Source organism: Protopterus annectens, chromosome 9.part0 (genome assembly GCF_019279795.1).
Source record: "Protopterus annectens isolate FY-2018-M chromosome 9.part0, PAN1.0, whole genome shotgun sequence".
In the NCBI taxonomy this organism is placed as follows: domain Eukaryota; kingdom Metazoa; phylum Chordata; order Ceratodontiformes; family Protopteridae; genus Protopterus; species Protopterus annectens.
The window spans coordinates 1,752,780,255-1,752,797,321 of NC_056743.1; the positions used below are offsets into that span (position 1 = coordinate 1,752,780,255).

Consider the following 17,067-nt stretch of genomic DNA (forward strand, 5'->3'; position numbering starts at 1 on the left):
AGACATCTGGTCACTTCTTCAGCTTCTTTATACATCTCAGAGCTGAAATGTGGGTTGAAGGTTTTAGAATATCTATTTCTTTAAAGTGCATCTTGAATTTATCACAACTCATTCTGCAGACACCTACCATATTAATATTGTTGGTAACTTATTAGTTTGCAACCTAAAAACTTTCTTTTTAGCCATATATACTAGTCAATAAAATGTGCAACAAAAAATACTTTCATGACTTATACTTATGAATTTTGAGGAAAGAAGTGCAAACCCATGTGTATTAAGTAACAGCCAAACATAACAGCACAGAAATAATAGTAGGCAAGTGAAAACTGGGACCATAAGATGCCTGGCCATATACACCTTTAAGTATATAAACTTTATAAGTTCTTGCCACCATTGTTAAGCGCACTACACTGTCCCCTAATTTCAGACATTTAGAATTAGTTAAAACACTTAGTAGGTTCATATATATATATATATATATATATATATATATATATATATATATATATATATATATATATATACACACACACACATATGCATACATACATATATTTGAGTACTACACTATGATGAAAAGTTAGTCCCACTGCGGATAACCTGAAATAAAACACTTCTCACTCAGCACATCTCGTGACTTACCGGTTATGATAAACCACTGCACTGTACGTTTCTTTCAAAAATTCTCCGCAGCTGGACTTTCCAAAGATAACCTAAAACAAAGAGAAAATGTGTCTCGGTTATCTAACTTACCAACTACCTATTTTAAATATGCAATATTTTAGTTACATTACTACTTTGATATGGCATTACCTGGTAAAGGACTTAACATATAATTTGAAAGTTTCCATACACTGTGATATTTGAATACTGGATGCAGATTTCCTGTGCTAGTAGAGCTGTACATACCTCTCTATATAATGATATGCTGCTATCCATGTAGCATGAGCCACCTCAGTCATTACGGCTACATCATATCCAAAACACTCTGTTAAGTATAATTCCTTTTTTTCCATCCATGTTTTGACTTTGTAGACTGTTTTTTCAACTAAATGCTGTAGCATATTCTGACATCTACATGCTTTCTGCATATCCTTGTATCTGTAAATTTGTTTTGTTAATTTCTTACATGATTATATTTACCTGGGCTGTGCCTGCAAATGGTTCAATGAGAACATTGCACAACCCTAGTAAATAAGAAGTTATGTACCTACCATAACGTTCCATGTTAGTTGTCTTCTTCTCGCCTTCTTTCTTGCTGGTTGGGTTCGGAGCCGACTCGGCCATCTTCAAAAGCTCGAGAGCTGCTTACTGGCTCGAGGCCCCCCCCATGTCCCATGATGCCTGGCGCTAGTTACCCAGATCTCATTTGGTAACATAACTACAGACATAATAATAACAATTATAATAACACAGTAAATTTAGCAGGATACAGGAACCTACTGGAGAGACTGACAGAAGTAACAGCCAGAGAAGACTCAGCCAGTGATCACCAAACCTAAGGAACTCTTCTCGGTCTACGAGGATAGGGGGATGGAGGGTGGAACACAAGAAAGAAGGCAAGAAGAAGACAACTAACATGGAACGTTATGGTAGGTACATAACTTCTTAATGTTAAGTTGTCTATCTCGCCTTCATTCTTGCTGGTTGGGACAGCGTCCCTAGCACCTCAATCCTGGGTGGCTCATCGGAACAGACTCTTCAGAACAGTGGAAACAAAATCAGCTCTGCTTCTGGAAGCCACATCCAGTTTATAATGTGAAATGAAGGTATGTGGATTAGCCCATGTAGCTGCCGCACAAATAGTTTCCATTGGCAATCTGGCCTGAAAAGCCACAGAAGTAGCTAGAGCTCTGGTGGAGTGACCCTTGGGTTTAGCAGGAAGCTCTTTATTTCTTAACTGATATATAAAGGTAAAAGTAGAAGTCAACCACCTAGATAAGGTGACTTTTGACACCGGTATGCCTTGTTTTCCCTCAGAGTAAGACAGGAACAACTGGTCTGATTTTCTGATTTGCTTGGTTCTATGCAAGTAAAAGCATAATTGTCTATGGACGTCCAGCTGATGTAACTTATATTCTGCCTTGTTGGAATAATTTGGAAAGAACACAGGTAGTTCAATGGACTGATTCAAATTATAATCAGAAGTAACATTTGGAAGAAAGGAAGGGTTAGTCTGAAGATAAACTCTATCATTGTGAAAAGCTAGGTAAGGAGGACGAACACAAAGAGCCTGAAGTTCAGAAACTCTTCTGGCAGACGTAACTGCGACCAGAAGGGTTTTCCAAGAAAGAAACTTCAAGGAACAGGAAGCTGCTGGTTCAAAGGGGGGCAGTATCAGGGAAGCTAGAATCAAATTCAGATCCCACGGAGGTGGGGGATCTCTTACTGGGGGCCTGAGTAGAGTGGTCCCTTTAAGAAAGGCTTTACAAAGCTTATGGGACATGATGCTGGAATCAGATAGGCCCGTATGAAAGTTTGAAATTGCGGCTAGCTGAACTCTAATCGTGGCAGAAGAGGATCCTGTTCGAAAAAGTTTTGCTAGAAATTCTAAAATATGGTGCACAGGGGCTGAAAAGGGATCTATCTTCCTGTTCTCTGCCCATAAGGAAAAACGTTTCCACTTGCTAGCATAAGTTTTCCTAGTGGTCGACTTATGCGAGGATAAGCTGATTTCACGCACCGAATGAGAGATGTTGGAAAGCCTGGCTAAGGTCGGAAGTGGAGAAACCAAGCAGTGAGCTGGAGAGATTGAAGAGATCGGTGCAGCCCGCCCGATTGATAGATCAGGAGTTCTGGAACTGGGTCCAGGGTTGCTCCTGAAGGTGATGATGCAGGAAGGGGAACCAAATTTGTGGAGGCCAGTAAGGGGCAATGAGGATCATCTTGCATCCCAATGTGGTAGCTTTCTGAATTAAAGGCAAGAAAAAACAAACTACTACTAAACCAGCACAGCTCCTGATGCCAAACAGCAGGACTAAATGCCTCCCAAACACACGTTTGCTTGTTCTGGAAGTCAAAGGCAAAAACATCAAGCTGCTACTAAGCCAACACAGTTCCTAATTCCAAGCAGCAGAACTAAACACCTCCAATAAGCACAGTCAGAGAGGTGAAACTCATCAAAGATAAACTCAGCCAGATAGCCAAACTCACTGAAGCAGGTCTTCTTAAATTCCAAAGGGATAAGCAAACAAGACGCCAATAAACGAACAACTTCAATTTTATTAAGCACCACAATTCTACTTTTCGTCAACGCCCTGCACCATCTTCTTCAGACTTTGAAAAATAACAACTCACACTTAAGTGCTGCTACATTTAAAGCCACTGCAAGCAAAGTCTATTACAAAACACACCCTCCAATTACCTTAAAGGAACAGGCACAAGTAGCTTCAATCCAACTAAAATGTTCCTATCCCATAAACACACAATATAAAAAGTTGTATGTGATATAAAATATACAACTGTAAAACTAATACTGTTTCTTACATAGCACTTAAGTAATGCAATCGAAAGTTAATTATATTATAAAAGCACACTTACTTTGAACCAAATACGCATAGTAACACTGACACATTAAAATAAAAAAATAAATAAATAAATAAAAAGCATGCCATAATATGTCCTATGTCCAAATCACACCCGATGTTATACCCCCCGTGCATCATCTTTCCAAACTCCTCAGCTTAAGGACACAGCTGATAGATAACATACTATTGAGGCCTTGTTTGCTTATCCCTTTGGAATTTAAAAATACCTGCTTCAGTGAGTTTGGCTATCTGGCTGAGTTTATCTTTGATGAGTTTCACCTCTCTTGACTGTGCTTATTGGAGGTGTTTAGTTCTGCTGCTTGGAATTAGGAACTGTGTTGGCTTAGTAGCAGCTTGTTGTTTTTGCCTTTGACTTCCAGAACAAGCATACGTGTGTTTGGGAGGCGTTTAGTCCTGCTGTTTGGCATCAGGAGCTGTGCTGGTTTAGTAGCAGTTTGTTTTTTCTTGCCTTTGATCTTCAGTTGTTTTTTGTGATGCCCAGCTCTACCCCAGACCGTCAGGACAATATGGAGCAGAGTGATCTTACTATGCTTATTAATTTGCTCACTCAGAAAGTCGATATGCTGTCTCAACGATTGGATGTGATGTCTGAAACTACGCAGCCATGCAGCGGGTCGAATTCTAAGGGTTTACAGCTCCCTAGTCCAGACCATTTTGGGTTGCAAATTGCAAATACTGCTATCACATAATAGTGAAGCAGGTTCCAGGATGGGTGACCCAAGAGCCCCAAGCACTGGATCAAGCCAGGGGTTGGGAGAAGCCGACATCAGGCCATCTGATGGAACCTTGAATGGCGAAACAGGAGTCGTACTACCATCTTATAATCCCCCAGAGGGGAGGGGGCAAAGCAATGTTCATTTCAACTTGAACCAATGGTTGAGTCGACCATTCCAGCTCTCTACCGACTATGTATCAGCCAGTCCAGTATTCAACACTGAACGCAATGACCTTTCTTCTAAACTCAATGCTTTTAACCAGAAATTAGTTAGTTAAGAAAATTGCAACTGGAAGTTTCTTATTTTGGAGAGTGTCGGCGTGTGAAGATAATACCCAAGGGGCTGCATATTCTTGGCACTATCCCACGGGTTTAGAGGAGGGATCTAAATTTCATGTGGATCTCCTCACTATGTTCAATAGGCATGGATCTGAATTGATTGACCTTATTAGTACACACTACCAGGAAGCAATCTCGTCCCTAACTAGTGAAATTGCAGACTTGGATGAGGTTATTAAGTCGGACAATAATTTTCCTAGATATAAATTTGACTATGACAGGATATACTCCAGTACTGATGAGTATATTTCCAAAATTACCTCAACCAAGATTAGAAAATTACATTGAGATATCAAGGCTTACAGAGAGAGGGTAGCTTACCCTAAACCTCCTAAATCGCAAGGCAATTTTAAGGGGTGAGAAGGCGGAGTTCCTGCCCCTTCGAATGGTCCTAATACTTCCATGAATCTTGGATCTTTGCCGAGTAGTCCAGTACCGGAAAAAGAGACTGGTGATAGGAGGGTTGGATATGCCAACCCTGAGGGAAGACGTGAGCCAGTGACTCCGACTTACCATTCGGGGAACCCTAGTTCTGGTTTGGATGGGGCAAAGTTTCGGGATCCAGCATCTTCTCCCCAACAGGCTTCGAACTGGAAGACCAGGTTCAGATACAGGACAAGGAGGAATCAAATGTGAGTGGAGTAGGGTTCCCCGGCCCTGAGCAGACCACATTTGAAGTCATTTCCAACTCGGGGATGGACTTCCATATTTATAATTTTTCTCGTTTCAAGTTTACCCAGACATTAGTTGATTTCCTGGCTAAAGGAGTTTCTTATGTTCCATCTAGAAGAGCCTGTGTGGCCAGATCCATTTTGGATCTTAAATTGTTTGTCAGGAAATTAAACTTATGTTTGTTGATGGGGGACCATGAGTACCAAAAGAATACTTTTCATGTACCTAGTACATACAATCCACCTATCCACCCTATGTTGGGGGCATTTGTGAAAATGTGTGATCTGGATTTTCGGCATTTGCTACAGTCTAGGTCTGTGATGCATTTTAATATTACCAAAGAAGAAAGGGCAGATTTTAATGAATTATGTGCCTCTTCAGTCAGAATTATGCAACCCGACAAGGGAGGCGGCCTGGTTGCAATGGACATAGATGACTATAACAATAGAATGTCAGCAATTTTGTCTTCTGAAACTTACCAAGAGGTGTCCAGTAATGAGTTGAATGGAAATCTGGCAAGAGTTCAGTCTTATTATGAAGACATATTTATTAATGAATCCATTGACCAGGAAATTTTCAACTTCATTTACTGTGCATCGCCTCGAGTACCTGTTTTGTTCGGGAACCCGAAAATCCACAAAAACATTAGAGACCCTCCCATGCGCCAGTTGGTGAGTGCTAGAGGGAGTGTAACATACGCAGCAGCCAAAGTTGTGGATCATATTCTAAAAAAATATGTGGCTAGTGAATCATATAGTTCTAAAGATTCCTGGTCCTTCTTGGGGAAGGTGAAAAACATTTCGTACAGTCACTTTCTGATGATAGATGTTGTTGACCTGTACTCATCCATTCCACATTATGTAGCGGTGGAATGGATTGAGTTGGAAATTACCACAAAGCAGGCACCAGCGAGTGAAACTTCAATGGTAAATCATCATGGAATGACTTCAATTTTATTAAGCACCACGATACTGCTTTTCGTTGGCGCCCTGCACCAACTTCTTCAGACTTTGAAAAATAACAACTGACACTTAAGTGCTGCTACATTCAAAGCCATTGCAAGCAAAGTCTATTACAAAACACACCCTCCAATTACCTTAAAGGAACAGGCACAAATAGCTTCAATTTAACTAAAATGTTCCTATCCCACAAACACACAATATAAAAAGTTGTATGTGATATAAAATATACAATGATAGATGGTTCCATCAGTTAGTTGGAGTTCCCATGGGCTCACCATGTGGGGCGAGTGTGGCCAACTTGGTCATGGCCATTGGGAGAAGAAATTCGTGTTTACTAACTCTGTCTTCCTAGAACGAGTATCTTTATATACCCGTTTCTTGGACATTTGTATCATCCTCAAGGGCGACTCTTTGGTGGCCAATGACCTGGTGGAGATGTTCAACAAGTCCACGCATTTCTTAAAGTTTACCTCTACTTTTGACACAGACAGAATAGTATACCTAGATGTGGAATTATTCAAGGACAGCAACCAGAACCAGTTTTTAGGTAAAATTCATCGCAAGCCCACTTTTTCCAATTCTTATTTGCATTTCTATAGTGAACATCCGGCCTTCCAGAAGAGATTAATAGTAAAAGGCCAATTTGTGAGGGTGGCCAGAATGGTCTCGAGAGATGGTGACTTCCAGGAAGAGTGCAGGTTCATATCAAATTTGTTTTTATGTAGGGGCTACCCTGAGGAGTTGGTTGTGGATTTGTGTCTAGAGGTCAGATCCAAAAGGGAAATGGGCTATTTTCAACCCATTTTGGGTCACTCTGTCTCGGAGAATAGCTACTCCAGGGGTGACAGCCAACTTAGAGGTGTATACCATTGCAGTTTCATTACTACCTTTAGCATGGATGCTAGAGCTGTAGTGTCCATCATCCAGAAAATTTGGGGTTTGTTGCTAACTGAACTAACAGGACCCAATAACTTAGGGCCGGCCCCGAAGATTACATTCAGGAGGGGTCTGAATATCAAGAACATGTTAGAAAAGAAAGGTGGCAACATGACTCCAAGAGCTGGCATGTATAAGTGCAATATGTGCAAACATTGTAGATATGTGAGGTCGGGCACATATTTCATGATTAGGGATACCAAGTACCTTATCAAAGGGAGATACAATTGTGCATCGACACACGTGGTGTATCTCGCTTCTTGTTCGTCATGCCCAGCTTTTTATGTGGGCAAGACGGACAGGAGATTGAATGAACGCATGTACGAACATTTATATGCCATGAAGAAGATTAAACTGGAGAATGCCCTAGCAAGTCATGTCTACAATCACCCTGGCCATGATTTTGCATTTATGATCATTGACCAGTTGAACTATGTGAATTGGGGGGGGGGGGGGACTGAATCCCTGAAATTAGAAATGAAGGAGCTTACGTGGCAGTTGAGACTTGAAGCCTGCCATCACCCCGGCCTCAACAGTATGTTATCTATCAGCTGTGTCCTTAAACGGAGGAGTTTGGAAAGATGATGCACGGGGGGGGGGGGGGGGGTATAACATCGGGTGTGATTTGGACATAGGACATATTATGGCATGCTTTTTATTTTTTATTTATTTTAATGTGTCAGTATTATTATGCGTATTTGGTTCAAAGTAAGTGTGCTTTTATAATATAATTAACTTTCGATTGCATTTAAGTGCTATGTAAGGAACAGTATTAGTTTTACAGTTGTATATTTTATATCACATACAACTTTTATATTGTGTGTTTATGGGATAGGAACATTTTAGTTGGATTGAAGCTATTTGTGCCTGTTCCTTTAAGGTAATTGGAGGGTGTGTTTTGTAATAGACTTTGCTTGCAGTGGCTTTAAATGTAGCAGCACTTAAGTGCGAGTTGTTATTTTTCAAAGTCTGAAGAAGTTGGTGCAGGGTGCCAACAAAAAGCAGTATTGTGGTGCTTAATAAAATTGAAGTCATTCGTTTATTGGCATCTTGTTTGCTTATCCCTTTGGAATTTAAAAAGACCTGCTTCAGTGAGTTTGGCTATCTGGCTGAGTTTATCTTTGATGAGTTTCACCTCTCTGACTGTGCTTATTGGAGGTGTTTTGTTCTGCTGCTTGGAATTAGGAACTGTGTTGGCTTAGTAAGCAGCTTGTTGTTTTTGCCTTTGACTTCCAGAACAAGCAAAGATGTGTTTGGGAGGCGTTTAGTCCTGCTGTTTGGCATCAGGAGCTGTGCTGGTTTAGTAGCAGCTTTCTGAATTAGTTTGGGAATCAGGGGAAATTAAGGGAATGCATAAAGAAGTCCCTGGGGCCAATCGTGAACTAGAGCGTCTCTGGGGAGGTGTCTGGGGAGAGGAAGGAGAGAGAAGAAATTGTCGCATTTGCTGTTGAAGGAGGTGACAAAAAGGTCGCAGCAAGGCTGACCCCATTTGCGGAAGATTTTGTCCGCCACAGTCTGAGAGACCACTTGTGAGGCATAAGAATTGCTCTGCTATAACGTTGGACTTCCCAGGGATGTGCGCTGCTATCAGAAACCGTTGGGAAGAGATCGCCCACTGCCAAAGTCTGAGTGCTTCTCAACATAAGGGGTACGACTTGGTTCCGCCCTGCTTGTTGATGTACGATACCACTGACATATTGTCTGTTTGAATTGCAATGGTCCCGGTGGGAAGAGAGTTCTGAAGAGCTTGCAACGCAGCTACTAGAGGAGGAAGAACGAATGGTCTGCCCTGGTGTAATGATGGGGAAACCATCCACCAAACAAGTTGTTTTTTGCATGATTGTGTGATCATTATCGTGTGAGACATTGGGAGTTGCTGGAAGGACCATTGTGTGAACAACATCCACTGAAGAATCCTCATGTGAAAATGTGAAAGGGGAAGTAGTATTATAGCCACTGCCATGAGACCCAATGTTTTTAAGACAAATCTGGCCTGAATCTTTTTGCAACCTAATAAGACCTGCACATGTCGTCGAATGGCTAACACACTGTCTGCTGGGAGAGTCGCTGACATGTCCTTTGTGTTTAAATTTGCTCCTACAAAGTTGATAGATTGACAAGGCGACAATGCAGACTTTTCAAAATTTATTGTGATGTCTAGAGTAGAACACGCTTGGATGGTGTAGTCTCTGGCTAGCAGCAGGTGATGCCTGGTGGTTGCAGTAAGGAGCCAGTCATCTAAATATGGAAATACCTGGAATCCGTGCCATCTCAAGTGAGCAGTGACTACTGCCAAACATTTGGTGAACACCCTGGGGGCTGTGGTGAGACCAAAGGGCAGTGCTCTGAACTGATAATGACTGGCTCCTAGCCGGAAGCGGAGGAATCTTCTGGAGCGTCTGTGCATTTTGATATGGTAGTATGCGTCCTGAAGATCTATGCAGCACATCCAATTGCCCTGACCCAGAAAGGGTAAAATGGATTGTAGCGTGACCATCCGGAACTTCGTTCTTTGAACAGACCTGTTTAGTCTGCTGAGATCCAGAATGGGTCTCCAGTCCCCTGTCTTTTTTGGTACCAAAAAGAACCTTGAGTAAGTTCCGGATCCTTGTTGGTCTGCTGGGATTGACTGGATGGCTCTTTTTCTTAGCAGTTTTGAAATTTCTTGAACTGCTTGATCCCTTAGATTGGGTGGAACATCTAGAAGGGATTTGTTGGAAAACAGTGGAATGCAAAAGAAGGGAATTTTGTAGCCTTTGGATATGATAGAAAGTACCCATTTGTCTTGAGTTATACTTTGCCAGGCTTTTGGGTACAGCGATAATCTTCCCCCGACTGCCTCCGAAGGTGGACAGTCGGGCAGCACTTCAGGGATGCTGGAAGGGCTTGTCAGAGAAGGATTCTCTTTGGCCCTGATTTTGCGGACCCCCCCCTGCCCCCGAGGGTGGCGTCTACTGTTGTTCCCTCCTCTGCCCCTGGAGGGGAACTCTCCACGTGTAAAAAACGGATCGTACACAATAGGAGAACTGGAACCCAGATTTAATATTCCACAAATAAAAACCACAAATACTGAAAGCGCAGGTTAAAATAACCCACCTTCTTCAGACAAGATTTGGGTTACAAAATTGATGTTATATACACAATTGTTAAACAAGTAAAGCCTATCAGGCTAAAGTGCATCAGTGCTAATTGCAATTGCCATGACAACCTTAAAAAGGCATCCCTTCAAACAAAATAGTAATAGTAAACAATTAAATTATGCTTACTATATATTAAAATCATCAGTCGAACATTACTACCATGAATAAAAATTATAAATGAAAACTAGTAATTGTCATTATCCTTACGCCTAATTGAATGTTGTATACCAATTGTATTTTAAACATATTTTTTATGAATGTTTTTTTAGAAAATATATTCAAAACAACGCACAAGGTCGTATACAGTTCGCTGTCGCTACGACCTTGTGCGTTGTTTTGAATATATTTTCTAAAAAAACATTCATAAAAAATATGTTTAAAATACAATTGGTATACAACATTCAATTAGGCGTAAGGATAATGACAATTACTAGTTTTCATTTATAATTTTTATTCATGGTAGTAATGTTCGACTGATGATTTTAATATATAGTAAGCATAATTTAATTGTTTACTATTACTATTTTGTTTGAAGGGATGCCTTTTTAAGGTTGTCATGGCAATTGCAATTAGCACTGATGCACTTTAGCCTGATAGGCTTTACTTGTTTAACAATTGTGTATATAACATCAATTTTGTAACCCAAATCTTGTCTGAAGAAGGCGGGTTATTTTAACCTGCCGAAAGCGCTTACGTGTATTTGTGGTTTTTATTTGTGGAATATTAAATCTGGGTTCCAGTTCTCCTATTGTGTACGATCCGTTTTTTACCAGTTTTAGTTTGTTTCTTGTTTGGCGTGTTCAACTCTCCACGTGTGTCAGGCACGACTCCCTGGGATTTCCGGAACCACATCTTCCCACTCTTCTGACCCTTGGGATACGGTCTTGAAGGAGTGGAAAAACTGACTCCAACGGCAGAAAGAGTCTTGCCTTCCTGCTCACACCTGGTAAGGGTATTCTTCAGCTGTGGTCCAAACACAGCAGAACCATCAAAGGGGGTGTTGGTGAAAGACGTCTTGAAGGGTTCCGCAAAGTTGCATAACCGCATCCAAGCGTGTCTCCTTAAAGCCACACCTGTGCCTGTGGCCTTACTCGCTCCATCTGCTGCATAAGAGATGAGCTGCATGGAGGAGTTTACTACAGAATTTAGAGTCGCCAGCTGGGAGGCAATCTTAGCCTGAGCCCCCACAGCTGATGGACCTTGAAGGGTATCTCCTAGCTCTTTAAGGAGATCCCTTTGAAGGCGGGTAAAATGGCACAAATAGTTCAGAGACCTCATGGAAAAGGTCGCTGAGGAAAACATCCACTTCCCATATCTGTCCATCGTCCTAGATTCCTTATTAGGGGGATGGACAGACGAAGAGGTTTCAGCCAACTCCTTTTTAGTGGCCGCTGCTACCACCATGGCATCCACTGGAACACCCTTGGTCAGAAATTGCTTGTCTTGAGGGGCAGTGATGAATTTTGTGGGCCTACGGGGAGTTGGTTCCATTGAGTCTGGAGCTGACCACATCTATCAAGCCACCACCGACATCAGTGGATCGAAAGGCGGAGACACCCAGGAGGTGGAGGGTCGGGAACCAAATGCGTCCAGGAATACCGACTCATCCTCGGAAGGGTTAAGGGTAGTCCAGTTCTCCCTCTGCCTAAGGATTTCAAGGATGTCTGAGAAGGAGACGTCCTCAGAGAGGGATCTCGGGGACCCTTCCAACTCCTCCAAGTCAGTATCTGAAGTGACAGACTCAGGGGAGTCAACATGCTTCCTCTTGCATTTCCTCTTTCGAGGGGGCTCCTCTGAATGAACGGGGGAGGCCTCGGAAGAGTTATATACACCCAATGGGGTGCCCTGGAGCGCTTGTTCTCCACGCTAGGGGTCTGGAGGAGGGGCAGAGGCAGGAGCAGGCACCATGGGAGGAGGAGCCGATGAGGCTGACCGTGAGGCTGACTCAGATGCCAGCACACTCCTCATGACCTCAAAGGCACCCCTTCCCGATACCAGAGAAGGCTCCGGCTCTGAAGAGACCGGAATCCTTCCCAGCACCGAGAGAGATGGCTCCGAAGCCGATGTAGGAGCCGAACTCACCTGCGCCGAAGCTCCGAGATGGAGAACTGGGTCGGACAAGGGTCCGATGCCACTCGTCCCCTTGGAGCCGACGAGGGAGTCCCGGCGCCCAGATCCCTCCAAGGATGGCACCATGGAAGAGATCGGAGCCGATGACGGAACCAAAAGTGGAGGTGTCAGCGCTGACAGACCCACGGTTCCAGCCACAGCATGCTCCAGCTCCGAACTCAAGGGATGAGTCAAAGGAGGAGGAACTATCGGAGAAACAGGTAGAGCTGAGCCCTGATGAGGGGGGCTGGATAGCATTTTTGCCAGGGCCTGCGACTTTAAAAGCCTGCTCACCACTCTCTCCAAATCATGGTCAGATAACCTAGATGACCGAGAAGAGTGGGACCGATGACTATGCTCAGATTGCAGTAAGGGTGACCCTGGAGCAGAGTGTATCGACTCCAAGGATGGTGACCTGGAGCATTTTCGACTCCCTGATGGTTCCGACGGTAGCATCGGGGCCGACTGGGAGATAGGTACATTGGCTCCGGTCAGAGCCGAAGTTGACATAGGGATAGGTGCTTCGGTTCCAGCCGGAACCGAAGTTGAAGCAGAAACCATACTCGGCGACGGCTCCGAGCTGGGAGCCGACGGCTTTGATGGCCTAGAAGGTTTCACTGACTGAGTCTTGGCCAGTGATCCTTCAGGTTTAAGCAAACCCCTAAGGATAAGCTTATTCCTACACTCCTGCAGGACTCTTGGACTAAAGTTGTGACACACCGAACAAGAGTCCTGCAGGTGTAGGGAGCCCAGGCAATAAACACAAGAAGTGTGACCATCTGTCAGAGACATTTTCTGACAGCATGAGTCACACTTCTTGAATCCCGACACTTTTGTGTCTTTAGACATTCCTGTGAAGGAAAATCAATTACAAAGAACAAGTATAAAGGAGAGTAGGTAACTGGAAAAAAATATACACAAACCACACAAGTTACCACACCCTAACAGCACACACACACACACACTATATATAATATAAGACCTACAACTACCACAATTTCTATGAACTTTGTCTACCTTAAAAAAATAAAACAATGATAAGCCTCTAACTAAAACGGCTTACTTTGAAAAGGTAAAGGGGAGTGGGGGAGGGAGAGGAAAACTCTCTAAAGAGAAAACAAGTTTTTTAAGGGGGGGGGACACTAACAAACTACCATAGAACCTACAGCTAAGCTATGACAATAAACGTATATTCAATAAAATACAAAAAAGTCCTAAATATAGTGAATAAAGAGAAAATATACGACCTGAGCCAGTAAACGCAACCTCGTAGCAGAAGCGGTAAATGAGATCTGGGTATCTAGCTCCAGGCATCATGGGACATAGGGGGGGGCCTCGAGCCAGTAAGCAGCTCTCGAGCTTTTGAAGATGGCCGAGTTGGAGCCGAGGATCGGCTCTGAACCCAACCAGCAAGAATGAAGGCGAGATAGACAACTTAACATCAAATATAAAGAAATAAATATATATACTGTTTTTCTCACTTTCAATATATCCAACTGCTTTGACTTCTAAAACAAATTATTCTCTACTTAAGCACAGTCAAACAGCCTCTGAATGCTTGTCTATAACTGTAATAGTTGGTCTATACATAAAATAAAATTTGCAGTCATTTACCTTCTGCTGAAGTACCTATTACATTCCCTAACATATACAGTATTCTACAACTATGTCACTCTGACTGATAGACAGTCCCCATTCTCTTTAAAAAATCTAAACAGATACACAATAAAACAAATCACCTATATTCTCAGTTCTGAACTCTCATAAAGGAAAGTTATGTAAAGCAAGATTTCATCTGATAGCCTACTCTTATCTAAGCTACTATACAGATACTTAGATAAATTTGTTTCAGGGATAAAAGATGTGCTATCAGCTGTTAAGATTAAGCTGTGTGATACTTTATGGTTAGTAGAAGACAAGAAAAGGCAGACTTTGACTGATGGGTTATCTATCCTCATGCTGGATCTGAGCCAGCAGTTACTTCAGCTCACTCAAATGCTTGAGCTGCTCCTTTCTGCCACATGACAGCTGTGTTCTCTCAGCTCCTCAGACGAAGTTTGCCCCAAAGGGAAGAGCAACAGATTAACTGAAGTATAGTCTTCGGGCTTTGGTTTAACAGGTCTGTCTGGGAGTTAGGAAGAGACAATTTGGAGAGAGAAGGTAGGAGAGATGACAAGGTGAAAGGAGTGGAATAATAAGCAGCCAACAATTTTCTTTGACTAGTGCAGTGATATAGCCACCTGAGGCTTACTGTACAGAGATCGGGACTATCAGTTGTTTCACAGTTCATGCATGTCTGTTCAGCTGTCAGTTTGGAGCAAGTGCTCCTGTTTGGATGGCAAAAGTTATTTTCCTATTGGTGTATACAGTTTTATGTTTATTAAGTATGTTAGAGGAACAAGGATGGGTTTACAGTGAATCAAATTGTTTGGAAAAAAATGTGACAAGAGCTCATCAAATGGTGTGAACCTGTCATAATATAAAAGGCATGTTTGCCAACCAATGGAATGGAATGCACATATAAGATTTAAGTTTTATGTTTATTAAGTATGTTAGAGGAACAAGGATGGGTTTACAGTGAATCAAATTGTTTGGAAAAAAATGTGACAAGAGCTCATCAAATGGTGTGAACCTGTCATAATATAAAAGGCATGTTTGCCAACCAATGGAATGGAATGCACATACAAGATTTAAGCTGGAATGAATATATATGTATCTATATCTATCTATTTATATATATATATATATATATATATATATATATATATATATATATATATATATACACACACACACACACACACACCGTACATGGATGTTGTTCACTGTATTAGATGTGCAGTGTCCTGACACCCTGTGCTATTTTCCCACTTTCTATCATTTAAAAAAAGTTCAGTTACAGAGTTGCTGTTCTGAACTGTTTGTAAGTTTCTTGGAGGCCAGTGCTTACTTGGGCTAAAGGGAAGTCTCTGTGTTCACCAGTGGCAGTGGTTAACACTGAGCAGCCTGCCTGTCCCTGTAGGAGTGGTTACTGCCTAGAAACTGTAGTTTTATTGGCCATTTGGTTCAATTCCAAACTCCTTGATCTCTCTCTCTTAAAACCCTGCAGCCGCGTGGTTTTGGCATCTTTCCAGGCTTGATAGTTGTTGCTGAAGCACCTACCAAGAGGAGAAAACGCTGGGAGAAGAAAGGAGCCACTTTTGAGATTTTAAGTATTTTCTTCTGATTTAATTCTTAGAAAAACTACATTGCCGCCTACTTTTCGGTGTTTTCTTGCTTGCAAAAGTTGATATCTGTGTTAGAAACACTATTTAGAACATACCTAGAGCCTGTTTATTGCATTTTTTGTGTTGCACTTAATTTAAAATCTTTTTTTTATAAAATTGCATTTTACCTACCTCTGGCCTAGCACACACGTGTTGGGGTCATTTATTGCACTGTTCTGACTAGTTTGCTACTTGTGTGTCTCTGCTATCCTTAAACAAAAACAAAAAAAAAAACAAAAAAATCTTGCTATTTTCCCACTTTCTATAATTTAAAAAAAAGTTCAGTTACAGGGTTGCTGTTTTGAAATGTTTGTAAGTTTCTTGGAGGCCAGTGCTTACTTGGGCTAAAGGGAAGTCTCTGTGTTCACCAGTGGTAGTGGTTAACACTGAGCAGCTTGCCTGTCCCTATAGGAGTGGTTACTGCCTAGAAACTGTAGTTTTAATGGCCATTTTGGGTCAATTCCAAACTCCTTGATTTCTCTCTCTTAAAACCCTGCAGCCGCGTGGTTTTGGCGTCTTTCCAGGCTTGATAGTTGTTGCTGAAGCACCTACCAAGAGGAGAAAAAGCTGGGAGAAGAAAGGAGCCATTTTTGAGATATTAAGTATTTTCTTCTGATTTACTTCTTAGAAAAACTGCATTGCTGCCTACTTTTCAGTGTTTTCTTGCTTGCAAAAGTTGATATCTGTGTTAGAAACAGTATTTAGAACATACCTAGAGCCTGTTTATTGCATTTTTGTGTTGCACTTAATTTAAAATAGTTTTTTCTTAAAATTGCATTTTACCTGCCTCTGGCCTAGAACACACGTGTTGGGGTCATTTATTGCACTGTTCTAACTAGTTTGCTACTTGTGTGTCTCTGCTATCTTTAAACAAAAACAAAAAAAACAAAAAAACTTTCTATTTTCCCACTTTCTATAATTTAAAAAAAAGTTCAGTTACAGAGTTGCCGTTCTAAACTGTTTGTAAGTTTCTTGGAGGCCAGTGCTTACTTGGGCTAAAGAGAAGTCCGGTGTTCACCAGTGGCAGTGGTTAACACTGAGCAGCCTGCCTGTCCTTGTAGGAGTGGTTACTGCCTAGAAACTGTAGTGTTATTGGCCATTTTGGGTCAATTCCAAACTCCTTGATCTCTCCTCTCTTAAAACTCTGCAACTCTCTTTTTGCACGGTCTTGCACACAGAGCAGCGTCGGTTAGCTGGGTTATACTATTTCTGTCTCCACAAAGTCTGCGCTGCAAATTTTCCCTTAGAACTAGGCAAGCCTCAACTCAAGTGCTTCAGATCAACTGCTCTTATTGCAGCACTTGCATAACCCAAATCAGCACTTGTCCAAATCTCCTAGACAGCACTATTATTTTCCAAATTTCCTAGACAGCACTATTA

General features: G+C 41.9%; 1 protein-coding gene across 8 annotated transcripts in view; it reads right to left on the bottom strand.

The window, feature by feature from the left end:
* The window catches only part of DOCK6 (dedicator of cytokinesis 6), a 2,991,519-nt gene that overhangs the window by 1,412,868 nt on the left and 1,561,584 nt on the right, over positions 1-17,067 (bottom strand). For all 8 annotated transcript variants that reach the window (XM_044084603.1, XM_044084600.1, XM_044084599.1 and 5 more), the window contains exon 16: positions 643-713. In XM_044084603.1, the coding sequence (XP_043940538.1) occupies positions 643-713 (71 nt within the window). The remainder of the gene's footprint in view (positions 1-642; positions 714-17,067) is intronic.